The following is a 20,401-nucleotide window of genomic DNA, read 5'->3' on the forward strand; positions in this document are numbered from 1 at the left end:
CCAGTTTACGGTCCCACTAATTAGAGTCAAGTTGATTTTTAAGGACAAGAAGCGATACGAAGCGTCAAGAAGCAAAAATGTTTAAATACTATCATGGAAGTATTATATTGACAGGAACTACTACGACCCGACTTCAAACGTTTCATCTGCGATGCCGCTCGCAATTTAATGACATGTTAATTAGCTTGAAACATGGCACGTTATTTACATACCAGCGTGTGGTGCCCTACAATATTGTCATTCTCGGTTGCTTTCGGGATTACGGAAATAAACGAAGAAATCGAAAGTTGTGATAAATTCTTAGGAAACAGCAATCGGCAAACCTCGGCAGATTCCGTTACCTTACATTTGCATATGTGTGCCGATTGAGTGATTGGTGGATTAATGCGAGTCATCATTAATTCTATAGAAAAACACATTGACGATGGAAATTTGTACCAAATTTATTGAATAAATGCCCCATTTTATTGATTTATTTTTCGGTAGAAATTGCACTTTGTGTAATATATATCGCAAGTTGTGATTATATAATAACTACTGTTTACTCCACTGAGTGGCACACATTTCCTGCATATTTAAGACGATTGTAAATGATCGTTCTGAAAAAATCAAAAGATCAAAGAGATTTTAGATAAATGTAGAAATCATTAAGCTTCTCTCTAAATCCAGGGAAAGATCATTGGTTGGTATATACGAATGTTCAGCTAAACCCCGATGTGTTGAAATTGTTTTTTAATACTGCGACTCAAGGATTTGTATAGTGACATTATACAAATTCTTGTGCGACTGTTCAAAAATATTTACCAGTATCATTTCCAAGGACGGTTTCATTTGGTCGGATAGTGATAACATATTTTAGGGGACAGAAATGTATTATATAAATAGCTATAAATAGCTATATAAGGTAGTTAGATCTCTGGTTTCTCTGCTGTATTTTGTTGATTGGTACTTGCTCGATTAATTTTCGTATTGTAAACTGGAAATTTCTACTTTCCAGGATTATCCAGTAACTTAACCATATATATTACTCTAAACTTCACAGTTTTAATATTTATGAAATATATTTATTGTTAACCGGCGGTAACCGGAACACACCTTAAGCGCGATTTAAACTTCACCCACAAACTAATAAAATAATGTCACTCACTATTTCAAATCGTTGTAAAATAATTAATTCTGGGCCGATTTTCATTTTTGATGCATCAGGCGATTTCTTTAAATAAGTTGTTCACGAATAAAGGTCTACTGACGCGATTGAAATAAGTAAAGGTGTTTTCCGACAGGTAATATTGATAAGCTGTCTCGATTAAAACCACGTGATTGATAAGAAGTATCTCTGGTTAATTTATGACCGCGGCATCGCAGATAGTCACAAAAGAAATTAACGACAGCGTACTAATTGGACAGTTTCCATATCTTTTCTACAGGGCTACCCGGGTTATAAATAAATGCTAATTAATCGTTGTAGTTCCTGTCAATATAATACTTTCATGATACTATCAAAACACAAAAATATAGAAAAAGTCAATTAGTTATTTAGTAACTGTTGATAATTTGTTGTTTCAGTGGTGGCTCCAGAACTTTTCTTAAGGAGGGGTCCCACTTACTGAAATATAGGTCTTTTTGTTTTTTTTGTTTTTGTTTTTTTTGGGGGGGGGGGGATGGATTGTCATTCATTAATTCTTATAATACCCTATATATAGTAACAAACATTTCGCACAAAAGTCCCCCTGATCCCACCAGATCTGCCTATGTGTTGTATAAAGTTTCAATCTACGTTAGATTTAGTACCACTAGTATAAATATCGATAGTCTTGTAAAAAATGTTTAGCAAATATAATTTTATATATGTATGTTTATAAAAGTCATTTGTTGACTGTTTCTTATTGTATTTGAAAAATAAAATAAACTTGACCCGCGACCCAGTGTGTAACACATTCAAAGTCAATTTGTATTTTTTCGGAAAGGGTGGGGTGGGGGATTACGGACATGTGCCTAAAAAACATGTGTGGTCCGCCTTGTTGAAATTGTGGATTTATCCTAAACATGAGTTAATATCCTTTACAGACGATGTTTACTTATCTTTTTTTGCAGAAACCATAATAGTTAGATGGAATTTGTAAGATCATATAACGCCGGGGCCACTTGAAAATTTTGGTCTCATTTGACTTATAAGTTATAAGTTATAAGTCAAATGAGACCAAAATTTCCAAGTGGCCCATTATAAGCGCAAAACGTCTTTTGCCTTTTATTTCATCTAAAAAATTACAACAGATAGCTAGAAATTATAAACATGAAATCAGCAATACAAGGGCAACATAAACGCAAAAAAAAAAAGAAAAAAAGACGTACATAACTTGATGACTCCCTATTATCTCGAAAATTTGGTTGGAAGAACACAGCAACCGTTTTAACAACAAAATTTTGACAGGTGACCGAGTCAGGCTTTCATAGGAGCCTCTAATTTCTTTTCTGATGGAATTTCATAAAAGCTATCTGTTCACATTCCATTTAAATGTATATTAAAAAAAAATGGTTCTCTTTCTAGTCAAATAACTTTCACATATATAATCCGTACCGAATCTAAGAAACTTCATGACTTTTCACGTTTGCCTGTACTTGTTTAAGTTGTTTTTGAATGTAACAGGATATAAACTCGAGACTACATTTTTTCAGGCATTTAAAATTACTTTTTGAACTATGGAAATTATAACATAAGCAACACGATGGGTGTCACATGTGAAGCAGGATTAATTACCCTTCCGGAGCACCTGAGATCACCACCATTTTTTGGTAGGGTACGTGTTACTTAGTCTAGTTTTCTATGTTGTGTCTTGTGCACTATTATTTGTCTATTTGTCTTTTTCTTTTTTGCCATGGTTTTATCAGTTTATTTTCGATCTATGAGTTTGACTGTCCCTTTGAAATCTTTCGCCCCTCCTTTACACTAATTAGCAGAGAATAAGGAAATAAACTTGGACTGAGTTTCTTGTATAACTAACATGAATGTTTATCAAGTTAATAAGAACCACAAATTAAAGCATGCCAAGCAAACCACGTATAGACTTTGTTTGCATTTCATTCTATGCATGGTCGTTGATATAAAAAAAATTTCACTACAAACGAAATTCTTCAAGGTTTGACTAATACTAATGATATAAAAAAAAAGAAGATGTGGTATGCTTGCCAATGAGACAACTATCCAACAATATGATAGTCATAGGACAAAGTTGAAAACAACTAAACAGTACTTAAAGTCCCCGTACATCATTCAATAATGAGCAAACCCAATAAATTATGATAATTCATAAAAGGCATTGCATGGGACAAGCAAATTTGAACAATACAAAAGAGAAAACCAACGACCAGCTGTTACCAATTGCAACAATACAGTGCAATACCTGCTATTGCCTTAGACAGAAACAACAAGAATGTATATGTGGTGAGCACGCTTTATCGTCATCATCGAGGCGGCTAATATAACACGAATTAGACAAAAGAACTATAAGTATCGATGGTAAGTATCTTCTTAGGCGTTCGAATTTATTCCCATTACATGTTAATGTCTTTAATATACCAAATAAAGAGGTCGACGCCACTAAAAAATCAAAACATGCCAAAACAGAAAACTGTCATGACTGTAAAATTTATTATGAACAAAATCATGATTAGCTCAAAGCATTCTATAACAGATATGATATACTAGTATATGGTTTTCTAGTTCAAAACTAGCAATATCTTTGATGCTAGTATACAGTCAAGTTGACTAAGTTCTTTTATTGCGCCGCTTTATTGACAGGTTCTTGTTACTAGCATTATTTTTTGTTTTTCTTTTCTTTTCATTCGGTCTAATTATAGAGGAAGTTACTGGTATCTTTTTTGAAGAATCACAATTTGGCTTGACTGACTCGATTTGCACATTATCGACAGTTTTCTGTACTTCTGAAACGTTGGTGCAACTTTCCGTATTTAATTTAGTAGTTGAATCATTTTGATCATCAGAGAGAGGCGCATTTATTGAAACAGTCCGTTTCTTCTTGTTTCTATGGTTGTGTTTTAAGTGTTGTTGCAAGGAACTAGCTACAATAAATTCCTTTGGACATAATTTACATCTGAATGGCATATCTCCCGTATGTATTCTCTTATGAACGCTTAGGTAGCCGTGATATTTGAATTCTTTTCCACACACGTCACATTTATATGGCGTATCACCAGTGTGTATGCGCTCATGTTGTATAACAGCTCTCTCAGCCGTAAAAGATTTCTCACATATAGAACATTTATATGTCTTCCCAGAATGAGTTTCTAGATGATACCCTAAGTGATGCTTACGTGAGAATGTTTTATCACACATGTCACATTTGTAAGGCTTCACACCAGAGTGAAGTCGCTCATGAGTACGCATGTGTGTGTTTTGAGTAAAAGTTTGTCCACATGTGGCACACGTGTACGGTCGCTCATGTGTATGAGAACGCAAATGAACCAGTAATGACTGTTTGTGCCTAAATGGCTTAGAACAAAGTTCACAGACATAGGGTCTATATTCTGAGTGAACCTTTTTATGAGTTGTAAGGTTACTAGACTGAGTAAACCGCTTATGACAGACGTCGCACTCGAATGGTTTGTCCAACGTATGCAGTCTCTCGTGCGCAGCCAAACTGGATGTACTGCATAGCGACTTATCACAATAACGACATTTATAAAACGTTTTGTCGTCAGTATGCGTACGCATGTGTCTTTTTAAATAGCTTGGTAGACCGTATCGTTTGTTGCATACACTGCAAGAATATTCTCCTTCGTGATTACACTTGTGTTTTCGCAGTGTGTATGTATGTTTGAACCAGTTGCCACATACATCACACTGAAATTTCTTACTGCTATCTTTGCTATCAGTTGTAGTATGTTTACACTGGATACTTTTGTAACACATTGAACATTTGCTGTCGCTAACTGCTTGTCCATTTGCCTCCGTGTCTTGTGATGAATCTTTTGCTATACCATTGGTCTTCCTGTCTTTGGTTTCACCTTTATTAGGAGCTTTTGAATGAGACGCCATCTTTTTGTGTTCTAGCATCCGAGACTTTTTGGCCACATTACCGGAGGAAGGTTTTTGAACGTTTGGATTTATGTTGCATCTGTCATCTATCAAAGTATTAGTTTTTGCAGTTTCGACGCTCGGTGTAAAACAATTTATTTCCTTAGTTTCCATGGTAAAATTACTTTCCTTGTTTTTAATGTCTTCTATCTCATTAGTAAAGGATGACAGATGTTCTTTTGTACCAGTACTACGTGTTTCCTGTTCGTCGTCTGCGACAACATTTCCACCGATGATAGACGATTCTGTTTGATATTCAGACACGTTTTCAGAAAGATCATGATTCCTTTCAACCTTAATAGAATTATGATCACGTTGTAAATCGTTGTGTTCAAGTTCATCACAATCAACACTAGTTTCTGACTTGATCTCCATTTTGTTTTCTGGCATTCTTTTTATGTCAGATTAGACCATCACTGGAAGAAAAGGAAAAATGTGGTTTTAAATAACATAGACAAATTCATAACAAAATAATCCCCTTATAATATCTATAAATTATGTTAATTCGAAGAAAACTTCTTTTCCAATAAGTCTTGTGTTTTAGTAAAATAACGATTTTATTTATGAGCACATGCATATATTGTTACATTAAGTATTATACTAACAATGATCTGTTTATTCTAACTTCACAATTCCAGACTTCTACTTATTGATTGACGGTCAGACATCTGTATTAAAATCACCACTTATTATAATGTGTGCTCATTAAGATCCCCGATGATTACCAATGGTGTATTAGATAACAGCATCGATTCCTGGAGATGATTGTAACAATGCTGCACACACTTCAATCAATATTACTATGTGTGTAGAACTGTTAATCTCTAGATCATTGATCGTGGAAATATATTCTTCATTTACAATACACATTCAGTAGCAACATTGCAATTATACACACAAATATCTTTAACTGCACTAGAACAAATACAAAAAAGCCAAATCTTATCTTAAAAACGTATTTCTAAGTAGTTTCAGACATGGAAAACATTTTATAGGGATATAATGTAATTGGAAATGAAAATCCAAAACATTGAAAGCGAGAAGTATTAAGTTTTACATGCAACCAAGACGGTATGATAAATAAACAAAACTTTACCTTTATTTCTAAAGTAGACGCTGCAAAAATCACAATGCCGGCCATAACGTTATGGAAACCATTTTTATTCCAACTGATAAATCCTGAGTATTGATTCCAGTATCTTCTGTCAAAGGTTTAACTATCATACGGCTGCTATTTATAGAAAAAGCTTCTCGCACCGAACTGACGTATCAGACTGGCAGAACAGATTTCATGCTACTAAAGTCATGCTGAATGCTAGTTAGAGAAATGAATATATATCGAGATCAATTGATTAATATATGGATTGCTCTTAATAAATTTTACGGGGTATTTATATTCAGGTCTCCAGTCACAATTCTTTGAGTTTTGATATTTATTACTAAGCACATAATCATTGATATATAACTATAGAAAAAGAATAAAAGATTAAGAAACGAAAAATAACGGATAACAATTGAACTCTACAATGAAATTCGCCTGCGTCTCATATAAAATTCTTATGACTAAAATTGATCATAATCATACTGAAATGTTTAAGAATTTTTATTCTTAAACGCAGGTCTGGTAATAATTTTGCTAACTATAAAAAATACTAATATAACCAAAAGACAGGAGTGGATTTTATTGGGAGGGATGCGAGCCTTCCATAAATACGAAGATAAAGAAATATGAATGTTATTCAAATTTTACTAAAATCGCCAAAAATATTTCGTCTAGCAATGCCCGGTGATAGTTTTTGATTAGTGGGCACCTCTCAGATCAGTTCCTTAAAAGCCTATTCCACTTACATTCTAAAAATATAAAACCAAATGATATAGTTTGTATATCAACATTATAAATTTCATACAAAAGTATTATTGTTTGTGGTTTTTTTCACGTTAAAAGAAAATTAAAAAACTATGTACCACATCATATAATAAAATACTAACAAAATCCGTGTAGAGGGTCTCTCAAACATTATCATTTTGTTTCAAAGATTTTGCTTCGTAGTTTAATAGATACAATTTGCCAATTAGAGGAGAAATTGACTCTGGTGACCATATTTTTTTAATCGATTTACACAAAATGCGGATTTTTACTTCTTTTTTTGGGAACAAAGGTATATCACACCTAACTTATTCATGCCGAGTCGATTCGATTTGGCCCAGTAGTCTCGGTGGAGAAAGTGAAAATATTAACAATTAACGAGCGACAATTGACTTACTTATGATGCCAAGTGATAGAAAAGGCATACAGACATTTCTATCAGGTTTCATGTTGAAGAAATACTCTAGTTATAGTTATAGACGGTTTGACTACCCCTTTTATATCCCATTTTAGTTTCAAGCTGCCATACGGACCACTGATTGTTCAACGTTCAGTGGCAAATATTTCATGTATATTCGTGAAGAAGTTGAATATCATATTTCAATTACTTGTAACAGAAATATTATCAAACGATAACTGCAACAATAACTAAATTTTTGTAAAGGCTTCCTTAATTTGTTTTTGTAAATTTAAGGAAAGTACCTATTTTCCCAGAACCTCGCCATGAATGGTTGTCTAATGTCTTATGTCATATCTAAATTTTTATTGATATTTCGAGAATGAGGTATTAATTGCAGATCTTTGATAATCTTTGTGTGTTTGTTTGTTTATTTACGACTTTTTGTAGACTATATGGTATTTAGAGTTTGAAATGTTAAATATAATTTGTTAAGACCAAAGCTATACTGACGGAAATGCAACACATTTTTTTTTTACCAAATCATGATTGATCATCATAGAACTACTATTCATGCTTACCATACTTCTATATGTTTAGAAAAATTCGACACCTGACTTACTTGAGGTTATTGAACATACAGGATTATTGATGTCGCACAAATTTCTTTACGCGAAATTTGAAACCCATTTTCGATTTTAAGCAGATTTTTTTTTCGTGAAACAATTCTTTTAAATCCATACCCACACTTGAATCATTAAAAATATGTTGCATCTCTATATTGCCGAGACTGAACAATGAAAATCTGAATCAAACCATCAGAATATTGCAGGCATGCAGGAACATTCTGTTTCCAGACAATTTCACGTCAAAAACTCGTCTTACTGTCCTTACAACAACAGTACAGGCAGACGGGATGTGTTGATGACCATCCATGACCAGATCAACATGTCTGAGAGTCAACTCCACGTCAATGAAATTGGATAATCCAACGTCATTTGCGAGACATGTTTACGGCTGCAACGTTAACTGCTAATCTAGTCGCCGAATGCAATGGCAGACAGCTTCATGACAAAAATGTTTCCCAAATACTAAATTAAAAATGCCAAAGAATCGTCTGCAGAAAAACATTTAAAGCCCTAAAGTTTAAACCGCTTTATTGTTAAAACGCACTGTAATGCATGGGACAGAGGAAAAACAGAAGGTACAAAACAGAACTCAAAACATGCCCAAAAGACTTGGTTGACCTTTCTGGTAATCATTTTGGAGTTGGTTACAGGCAGTCATTGGCTTTGACGGCGAACAATCTACTGATAAGGGGAAAACCATAAGTGCATACCATATGATTTAAACATTAAAAATGACGTCATCAATTCAACTTTCGACCTGCAAACTGTTTTGAATGAAATTGATGTTTATTTATTTATTTTACAAAAATTACATGTTTGAAAATTGTAATAAAAAAGAATAACCTAGTGTTGCGTTTTTTAAGTCCGTCAGTATAGGACGACTGCATGTATGTTTACCTCTAGATGTGTTTTGTTTTGGTCCTAAGTCAGGAAGTTCGCCAGTTGTTGTCTTTTGCTACAGCTTTGTGCTTTTGTTTTCGATTATTTTTTAATCCAAGTCTGTGATAGTCTGTGTTAACCATCTTCATGATTTTGTTTTAAACTATTGGGGATTCAACGCTTGATATGTTGTGTAGCCACCTTTTTAAGACCGTGTCTTGACCCCTAGAAGTTATTTGATCTTTTGTGTCGTCGGGTTGCTGTCATATGACATTTATCCCCACTTTTTCTTTATTCATAATAAGGGGAAATACATGCACACAATCTGTAGTCATTCGATTTTGAAGCGTTAGGCTTGAGCAGAGGTAGTTTTAAAGATTTGATTTATCGCCCATTGAACGGTAAAGTTGACAAAATTACATTTAGGAAAGTTAAAAGTGTTTGACGTTAAGAAAATGGTTGAAACGATTGCAATTATGTTAATGGAAAGTGTAGCTTAATTGATCAAACTTTGAATATGTACACGCAAATAGATTTCTTTAATATACGACAGAGCGCGTGTTCTTATTTTGATTTCATCTATATTTTAAAATTTTACTGAAAGTTTGTCATATGATATGTTCATGTATGCATGCTTCTCAATTTTGTCTAACTTTTAATATGATATGAATTCCCATTTTTTTTAATATTGCTACGTTTGTTTTCTGGCGTAGTGTTGATATTGACTTCGTGTTTACTTTCGTTACATCGTAAAATTGTTGCTTTGCATAGTCACTAAGCAGCCTGGCAGGCTATATTAGAAATAATTTTGAAGATGAGGATTATGTAATAAAATAAATATAAATGAATAACAATGTTTATTTCCATAAGTACTGAAAATGTAATATAGTTTTTAGTTATTATCTGTGTTAAGTGTTAATTTCGATCATCGTCTTTCTTTATCAAAATTACCATGAGTATTAAAATTAAGCAACTAGTATTGATTTTCGCTTTAGTCTTTGTATTTGTGCTATTGTAAAAAGGTTTTCTATTAATATAACGTCAGGGTTAGAAAAAAAACCAGTTATGAGAATAAGGTGAACATCTTATAATAACTTTAGTGAATGCTACCCAATTAATAATTAGAATTGGTGTTTACTGTACACTACGAATAAAAAAATGTTTTCCAACAACAAACAACGCCACTTGCATGCATCATCGTGTACGGTCAACAATCCTCACTGCAGAATGAAATGTAAATATCTTTCTTATGCATCATACGAAAGAAAAGTATGACACCATCGTGCAAATAACATGTTGGTAAACAAGTGGCGGAAGACACCAAGGGGAACTTCAAAACTCACAAGTCGAAGAGAAACTTGACAACGCCATTACAAAAAAATGAAAAAAGAGCGAAAAGAAAAGACCACAATGTCCACAAAACATTTACATGGAAAAATCAGAATTGAACAACACCTACCCAACTACATATACATTAGTAGATATACAGTTGCTGATATCTTTATTACATGTATTTATATGCTGTTTGAATCGAAGAAATCTGTACAAAGTAAAATAAAATATTGTATTGTAATAGAAAATAATATGTTACTGCGAGCAACTAATCCTATTTCTGTGTTTTTCTTGTTTAAAGCCTACTGAATTTAGAGTAGAAATACTTAAAACTCGGACGAGCAGGGCGAGGGAGAATTTAAAGACCTAATGTTGCACTCATCATGTTGTTCAGATACACATACAAATCTGGATTATCTCCCGTTTGCAAGAAAAATCTAAAGCAAGTAATCCTGGTTAATGCCAAACATTCTGACGTTCTTTATATTGAGAATTTGATGTTGGTTCTAGTTATTTGTTTATTTCTGTTTAAAATATTATCAACTTTTTATAACTTTGGACAATTGACATCACTTTTATTAAGAGACATTCACGCTCATCCGTAATGATTCTACTTCAAGATAATTGAAAAGGGATTTTTTTTTACTGTACAGAAATTAAAAAAAAGGTTATAAGGGAACAGTTACGTCATTACTGTAAAACAATGAGTGCATACAACCTATACACTGTGGAACTTTTTACGCCGTGCACACTCCACTCGAAACAAACTATGGCAATGGAATGGAAAATTCGGGAAATAATTAATTGTGTATTAAATCATGATCCTCAAGATTTAAAAAAAAGTTTTGCTTTAATTTGTTGGGTTGCTGTCTCCTTGATGCATTTCATACAGGTCCTTTAATTGATAGACAAATTATCAAATTAAGTTGTACTAGTGATTGCTGTCTCATATTTATAGCCCCTTTCTCCACACATATTTTTATCCACAATAATAAGCTGGTCTACTTTGAAGGGTAAAGATGGATCAAAGTAATTCCAAATCACATATTTCCATTTGAGTCATAAAGTTGTTCCAGATATTCTACATGCAATCGATAATAAGATTTAAGATTTTTATTCAGTTTTCTTATTCTGACATTTAAGCATGCATAGGATTAAATGATTATGCTTATGAATAATTCACATTTTATCCAAGCAATTATATAGAATTGTCAGTGTACTTTTGGTTAACCAGTTTTCTATGAAACCGTTGTTTAGGGCAATTAAATCATACTTCACGGAAGAACCAACAACACCCTGGCCAAAAACAGAGAAAATGAATAAGAAAAGGCAAGAACCAAAGTCAGATTATATCATTTTTTTTCGGAAACTTTTTTGCAAGGAAGTAAGGTATATATAATAATATATCCTTTTTGATTAATAATACGTTGGCTCTTAAAGTCATAATAAAACATTATCGAGATCTTGATAATAGTTTTGTATGGTCAAATTCAACACGAAATGCCTTCTTCTCCTCTGAAATCTAAAGTTTAGATACCAGACAGCTAACTTTCCTTTTGGGTTTGGACATTTAAAATGGATTAAGTAGCCATACTATTCTTAATTTGTACCTTTAAAAAAAAAAAATAAAAAAAAAAATAAAAAAATGGCACATTTTTAAGCAAACTAACCCGTGGTGCACAAAATTATCCAATAACTATCTTAGTATGCAAACTGCATATAAAGTTGATAAGTACAAATTCGTAGGATATTTGTTTTGAAATCTTTCAAAAAGTAAAAAAAGTGGTTTGCAACGTTTTATGGCCTGTATTAAAAATAAACTAATATGACTATATGTAATAAGTTCATTACTATAACTATTCCATAGTTTCAAACAAATATTAATCGATTGGGTGTGGTCTAAAACTATTCGGGAGCCAACGGTTATCCATGATATCTCCTTCATAAGTGTAACATTTACTGCCACAAATGTCCAGTAAGTGAATGGTCACTTTCCCCATAAAACAAGGTAACTTCATTCTCTTGCAATAAATAAAAAGGAATTCCTTATCAAGGTCAAGACTTTCACTACAACTAATTATTTTGTCTGTTTCTATTGAAACTGCGCTTGCTTACTCTATGATGATATAAACAGAGCATCTTTCAATTACGTAGCTGTTTAAAACACTCAGATCTAATAAAAATGCCCATGTTATATAGACAAAATATTTGAGAGAAAGGGAATACGGTTAACCGAAACAAAGCTTGGCGTTTGTTGGAATGGTTGATAAGTGTTTCTCGTTTTTCATATAGCTTAGAACGTTGGTTTTCCTGTTTGAATTCATTTACACTGGTCATTTTGGGGCACTTTATAGCTTGCTGTCATGGGTGAGCCGAGGCTCCGTGTTGGAAGATGTACTTTAAGCTATAATTGTTTACTTTTTATACATTGTGATTTGGATGGAGTGTTGTTTCATTGACACTCATACCACATCTTCTTATTTATATGTTGTCCTTATTCCTTTTTTATGCAATTGTATTAATTTTCCGCTCGGATAATTCGCCTACACCTTAGATGAAATAGCTATAATTATTGCCTCCGTTTATAGCAGTGTGATGAAAATAGTACCTATACCAAAAACAAACATGTGCACATGACACTATGTCATTTAAGCAAAGCTTTTGCAGCCATGATGTTAATGATTTCGGGGTTGTGTCTATACTTATGACTACTTACAGGGCCGTAACTAGCCTCTTCTTAAAGTGAGGCAACATATATTCGCCGAGCGGAGCGAGGCGAAAATATTTTGACGATGGGTTTGTGGAGAAAAATTTTGTAGAGAAAAATTACGAAAAATCGTGCATTCTGAAAGTTTCCCGGACTCTTTCTGACATTAAAACGCAATTAATTGTTTGCTATTTTCCGACAATAATCTGGTCTCAAAGCAAGAACATAGATTCATTGTGATTTAAGACTTTTAGGTTTTATGGAGACCGATATGTAGGATAAAGCAAAAATCGTAATTCTCATAATCATTAATACAGGATCTGTCTGTCTGTTTTTGTCTTAATTGTATTGTGCTTAGACTATTCTAACATGAGGCATTTGCCTCATTTGCCTCAATGTAGTTACGGCCCTGACTTAATCAGAGAGTATACATTATTTAGTCACCATTCATTCAGACGTTTAAAGCAAGTATCAGTCTACCACATTTAGCATGGTTAACCAGCTTATTAATGAACAATAATAGCAGCTGGGATCCTAAAAATAAAACATCAAAACGGTTACTACTACGGAGTGTCTACCCATGAGAATCTCGGACTAACATATGTGAATGATTATTTAATGTGAACGGATTTGTACGAGAAGGAGTGTTTAAAGACATTGTCTACCAACAAGAATCTCGCAGTAAAATATGTGAATGATTATTAAATGTGAACGGATTTGTACGAGACGGTTATCTAACTAGAGAATGAACTTTGGATTATAGAGCAAAGATTATTATAATGGTATCCGAACGAAGAACACAAAAGTGGCTCATGGTATCAAGGGTTGACTTGTATCTTCTCTAAAATGCTTACCTTTTCTTATTTGCTTAAAGCCCCAGTCCCACTAGACCACGATCGCACCACGCTCACCGCGATCTAAAATAAATTTAGATCGTGGTGAGGTCGCGGTATGAGCGGCATGAAAATGTAAATTTTCGTTGCTTTCACGATGCTACTACGTTTTCTCTACGCTTCTACAAAGACCCCGCTACGATTATACCACGTTCTCACCGCGATTATTCTGCGACCTCACTACGCTTATTAAGATCTTTCTACGCTTTCACGTTCTCACTACGACCATACCACGAGTTATCCGATTGCAACACGATCTTACTGCGATTATTACACGTTCTTACCACGATTATACTACGTTCATAGCGCGATCTTACTACGTTCTCAGCAATAACATCAACATCGTGTTCCATATCAATACAGTTCAATTCCTTCTATTTCTGATTAAATCGTAGATTTCTCGGAAACAATAGTCATGCCACCAAAATCTACCAGAACACGTGGGCATGGTGGTAGGAGTTGATGTAGAGGCAGAGGGAGCAAGGTAACGAATCCTGATCAAGCAGAGATGTCGGACCGACCAATCCAACCTAAATTACAACCTATTGCTGGTCCATGAAGCTCAATGACGATATTTTAGTGAACGATAGCAGAGATGACATAGATGTATCAATATATATATATATATAGGAAGATGTGGAATGAGTGCCAATGAGACAACTCTCCATCCAAGTAACAATTTATAAAAGTAAACCGTTATAGGCCAAGGTACGGCCTTCAACACGGAGCCTTGGCTCACATCAATCAGCACGTTATAAAGGACCCAAAATATTACTAGTGTTAAACCATTTAAACGGGAAAACCAACGGTCTAATCTATATAAAAACGAGAAGCATGGTTGAGCCGTTAGAGCAAATGGATAATTACATTCAAACAAACAAAATCTAGGGAGCTTTTTTTATATATTTTTATGTGAAAATGACAATGAGAATGATGGTCGTACGGGGCGCCGAATGGGACTCTTGTGGTTTTGTACTCAAAATTCAATTTTGTACGGACAAAAGTGACTTTTGTTCAGCAAAAATGAATTCAATTTAACAAAATTTGTATCATACTACAAATTTAAAATTTTGTCATACAAAATTATCTATCAACGGACAAAAGTCACTTTTGTCATCACAAAATTCATTTTTGTTGCACAGACTTGACTTTTGTTACCTAATTTGAAAATTGGGCGACAAAAGTCAATTTTGTATTCAAATTAGTTTAGTTTGGTTTCTGTGAACTTATTTGCATACAAAATCGACTTTTGTTACACAAACTTGACTTTTGTGAGACAAAATTGACAAAATTGACTTTTGTCTCAACAAAATTGACTTTTGTGAGACAAAATTGACCAATGTGAGACAAAAATGACTTTTGTCTCAACAAAATTGACAAAATTGAATTTTGTCTCAACAAAATTGACAAAATTGAATTTTGTCTCAACAAAATTGACAAAATTGAATTTCGTCTCAACAAAATTGACAAAATTGAATTTCGTCTCAACAAAATTGACAAAATTGAATTTCGTCTCAACAAAATTGATTTTTGTCTCACGAAAGTCAATTTTGTCTCATAAAAGTCAATTTTGTTGTTACAAAATTGAATTTTGTCGTCACAAAAATGAATTTTGTCGTCACAAAAATGAATTTTGTCGTCACAAAATTGACTTTTGTCTCAACAAAATTGACAAAATTGACTTTTGTCTCAACAAAATTAACAAAATTGACTTTTGTCTCAACAAAATTGACAAAATTGATTTTTGTCTCAACAAAATTGACAAAATTGACTTTTGTCTCAACAAAATTAACAAAATTGACTTTTGTCTCAACAAAATTGACAAAATTGAATTTTGTCTCACAAAATTGAGTTTTGTCTCACAAAAGTCAATTTTGTCTCACAAAAGTTTTAAAATTTTGTCTCACAAAAGTTAATTTGGTCTCACAAAGGTCAATTTTGTCTCACAAAAGTCAATTTTGTCTCACAAAATTGAATCTTACCTCACACAATTGACTTTTGTGATTTAATTTCCATATCAGGTAACAAAAGTCAATTTTGTATGCAAATAAGTTTATATTTGCATACCTTTTTGACAAAATTGACTTTTGTCATGACAAAATTGACTTTTGTCATGACAAAAATGAATTTTGTCTACAAAAATGAATTTTGTAATGACAAAATCGAATTTTGTCTACAAAAATGAATTTTGTCATCACAAAATTGAAGTTTTCATAAAACAAGTCTGTATCACATAGTTTTGTAAGACAAAAATGATTTTGTTATGACAGAATTGAATTTTGAACAAAATCACAAGAGTCCCATTCGGCGCCCCGTAGGTCGTAGTGTGAACGTAGTCAGGTCGTAAGAAGAGCGTGACGAGGACGGCAAGGGCGTGCTAGACTCGTACTAAGGTCGTGAACAGCGTGGTATAGTCGTAGTGGAAGCGTAGTTGGGTCGCAGTGAGAACGTGATGGTCGTAGTGAGGTCGTGATAACGTCGCTGTACGATCGTAGCGCAGTCTCTCCGAATAGAATCACGCTTTCGCTACGCTCTCGCTACGATTGTACAGCGACCTTTGCGATCTTACTACGATCTTAGTGCGCTCTCACTACGCTTCTACTACGACCTGATTTCGCCACGACCGCACCACGATTGTTTTGAACATGTTCAAAGTTGGCCACGCTCTTCACGATCTTGCAGACCTCACCACGACCGTGATACGACCTTACTGCGATCTACACGATCGCACTACGATCATCAAAATTTGCATTTTTTTCACAGATCGTAGTGCGATCGTGGCCTAGTTGGACTAGGGTATTAATAGCAAATTAACCATTAAGTTTAACGTTGAATATCTATATATGCACCTGTCCTAAGTCAGGAGCCTGTTGTTCAGTGGTTATCGTTTGTTGGTGTGGTTCATATGTGTTTCTCGTTTTTCATATATATATTAGACCGTTGGTTTTTCTGTTTGAATTGTTTTACACTAGTCATTTTTGGGCCCTTTATAGCTTAATGTTCGATGTGTTGAATGCCACATTTTCTAATTTATATTAATTTGGGGAACGATTCTAACGAAGAAGAAATCTGCCTGTTTAAAAGTCGCTGTTAAGTTTATTATTCAAAATTTTGTTAGACATTAATTGATTTGGAGCTTAAAAAAGTGTACATCCTTCTTTGTATTGGTGAAGATCGTGTGTTGACCTCTAAAGGTCTTTTGGTTTTTTTATTGTTGGGTTGCTTGTGCTGTCTTATTTACGTACACACAACCACTCATTTTATCTATAGATATCATAGATAGTTTTCACTGATATTTTTGTTTGTCTCGGACACCATTGCTCATTTTCAATATATGCTGCTTTATCCATTTAAGGGATTACTGTAAATACAGAAATTATTGCAAGGTCTTTATTAATGCGAATAATGCGACTGGGTGAGTATCGCAATAATAAAAACTTGGATTCTGAATTCGATACATATTTCTGTATGCAGATATTCCTAAAATCGCAATAATTTATCTCGCATATCGACCATTCTTAAAACATCGCAATAATATATGCATGCAATAATTTCTGAATTTACAATATTGTGAATAGTTTTCTATTTTCGAGGTTAGAATATGAAATTTATTGTTCGAAGGTTGTTACTTTATTACTAATAACTTTTAGATATTCACAGAAATAAAATAAAAATTCTTATCAGTTTCATTGAACTTACTCAATTTTAATAAAGCAGTTTTAAATTTTACTGTTTAATTTGTAATCATCTATGTCTTTATTATAGAGCTATTAAGAGTCTGAGTAAACAAAATATACGGTTTAGAAGTATATTGGAAGCATTTATGCGTTTGCGTACTACAAATGTAGTTAAAGGGTAATTACTAGGTTCCAATTCGAATTCACTACCTACGAATAGACTGAAAATCTTTAATCTTATTTTTTATATACTAAAATATTTATTAGAATTACAAAAGCTCTATTCAAACATTAAACAATTAATGCATTAAATCGTGATAAAGTATCTGCATTTCTTACGTATTTTAGGATACGACGTCATCTAAATCATCATCGATATGTCTTCAGAAAACTGTGGATGATTATGTGATTTATTGAATGAATGTGCTAAATCCATTTCCTGCCAAAGAGTCAGATTAAAGGTTCCATGCAAACTGACTCAAATGAAGTCGAATTTTTGTCTTACAAAACAATAATATATAAGCGATATTTTGAGTTTTTTTTCCCAACAAAATTGAACCCAGCCACTTTTATTAATGTTTGAAACACATATTAATCATACTATTATGATTGTCGAAATCTCAGCTAATGCCCTTTAAATAATCATATTATGGAATATTATATCAGATATGGAGTGCATGTCTAAGTTTACGCCGTCACCGTGGCAAGCGTAGCCACCGCCGCCGGATACACATATCTGGCACTCCGGACGTTCGTAGCAAGCGAGAAAAGATACCCACTCTTGAGGATAATGCGAAGCAAGGATTTGTGTAGTGTCACTATACAAGTCCTTGTGCGAAGTGATTATAACAAATTGAATTGATGTCACTTTTAGACATAAAAGTTGCTCCTATATTTTTATGCCCCACGATAGTAGAGGGGCATTATGTTTTCTGGTCTGTGCGTCCGTTCGTCCGTTCGTTCGTCCGTCCGTCCGTCCGTCCGTCCGTCCGTCCGTCCGTCCGTCCGTCCATCCGTCTGTCCCGCTTCAGGTTAAAGTTTTTGGTCAAGGTAGTTTTTGATGAAATTGAAGTCCAATCGGCTTCAAACTTAGTAAACATGTTCCCTATGATATGATCTTTCTAATTTTAATGCCAAATTAGAGTTTTTACCCCAATGTCACGGTCCACTGAACATCGAAAATGATAGTGCGAGTGGGGCATTCTTGTTTATTTCTAAAAGTCGCTCCTGTTTTTTTTTTTATTTATAAAAGTTGCTCTTGTTTTTTTTTATTTCTCTAAGTGGCTCTTTTTTAAAGTAATGTATTTCGAAGAGTTACTTCTGGTTTTTTTCATTTCTAAAAGTTGCTCCTGTTTTTATTTTATTTCTAAAAGTTGCTCCTGTTTTTGTTTTTATTTCCAAAAGTTGCTCCTGTGTTTTTTATTTCTAAAAGTTGCTCCTGTTTATGTTTTTATTTCCAAAAGTTGCTCCTGTGTTTTTTACTTCTAAAAGTTGCTCCTGGTTTTTTTTTATTTTTAAAAGTTTCAAACTCCTGTGTTTCTTATTTCTAAATGTTGCTCTTGTTATTTTTTTTTTTTTTTAATTTGTAGTCTTTCGACATGCAACAGATAGTAACATTCAAGTTTTATTCAGAGCTAAATTTGAAGTTTTTATTATGTGACATTTAAGCATACGTTGGATGAAACTTTTAAGATTATGAATAATTTTCATTTGATCAGAGTAAGTAGAATCACTAAATTGTCTGTTAACAAGTTGATGTATAACAATGAATTAAGAAAATATCAATGGGTAATAAAAAGTTATACGTCACGGAAGAACAGATAATGCTCTGTCTAAATAAAAAAAAGATGAAAAGACAAAAAAAAAAAAAAAACCAGTAAAACCATATAATTTTTCTATGATCCTGTTGTAGGAAGAACATTCAATAAACCAACTTTCCAATCGGTTCAATTGTACACCAAACAAACAAAGCGTTTTGACAGGAATTGGTTCATAGGTCTTTTTCTTTCTCTCTGTTTGGTCTTCATCCTTTTGTTGCCTTTTACTTTCTTTCTGAAATGTACTTTAAAATTTATAAGAAAACTCCATTGTGCAGTATAAAACACTGAGCATAGAAAACAGGCTTATATATTTTTTTTATGACAGACGCGTGTTTCGTCAAAAAAAGACTTATCAGTGACGCTCGATTAAAAAAAGTTAAAAGGCCAAATTAAGTACGAAGTTTAAGAGCATAGAGGACCCACAATCCTACGGAAGCCGTAAGTGGACACACAAAAAATTAGAAAATATTTTTTTTAATTCGAGATCACGATAAAACATTACCGTTTTACGGAGATCTCGATAAAAAATATATCGTTATCTCGATAAAACGAAATTGTTACATCGAGATCTCGGATAATTATATCGTTATCTCGATTTATTATATCGAGATCTTGGATTGTTATATCGTTATCTCGATAAAACGAAACTGTTATATCGAGATCTCGGATTATTATATTGTATCTCGATTTAGTAAAACGAGATCTCGGATTATTAAATCGTTATCTCGGTTGAATATATCGAGATGTCGATAAAAATATATCGTTATCTCGATAAAACGAAACTGTATTTCTCAATTCGTCATTTTGATGTTATCTAACAAATATTCAAATTAATATCTGAAAAAAAAATTCAAAGCACTCTTTAAATTTTTTAACTTAATTCATTCATTATTTAGTTTCGGAGAATAAACTAGTGAATTTCCCTAACTATTTTTAACAGAAATTCCTTGGTTCAATGTATGGACGACCTGAATACCAAAACATATATATAAATATTAAAATACTCAACGTTATCTTTTTTTTTTATTTTCACGTTACCTTTGCTGTTCTTCATCCCATATTTATAGATATAACATGTCCATTGTGCCGAAATGACCATTAGAGG

General features: G+C 33.2%; 1 protein-coding gene across 1 annotated transcript; it reads right to left on the minus strand.

Annotated features, from left to right (window-relative positions):
• Window positions 1-3,641: 3,641 nt before the first annotated feature.
• Window positions 3,642-6,382, minus strand: LOC143078053 (uncharacterized). Its single transcript, XM_076253052.1, has 2 exons — window positions 6,192-6,382; window positions 3,642-5,511 (listed from the first exon to the last, which is right to left on the minus strand). The coding sequence occupies exon 2, from the start codon at window positions 5,483-5,485 to the stop codon at window positions 3,767-3,769; it is 1,719 nt and encodes a 572-aa protein (XP_076109167.1). The 5' UTR covers window positions 5,486-5,511; window positions 6,192-6,382; the 3' UTR covers window positions 3,642-3,766.
• Window positions 6,383-20,401: the final 14,019 nt, after the last annotated feature.

Source organism: Mytilus galloprovincialis, chromosome 6, assembly GCF_965363235.1.
Source record: "Mytilus galloprovincialis chromosome 6, xbMytGall1.hap1.1, whole genome shotgun sequence".
Taxonomy (NCBI): domain Eukaryota; kingdom Metazoa; phylum Mollusca; class Bivalvia; order Mytilida; family Mytilidae; genus Mytilus; species Mytilus galloprovincialis.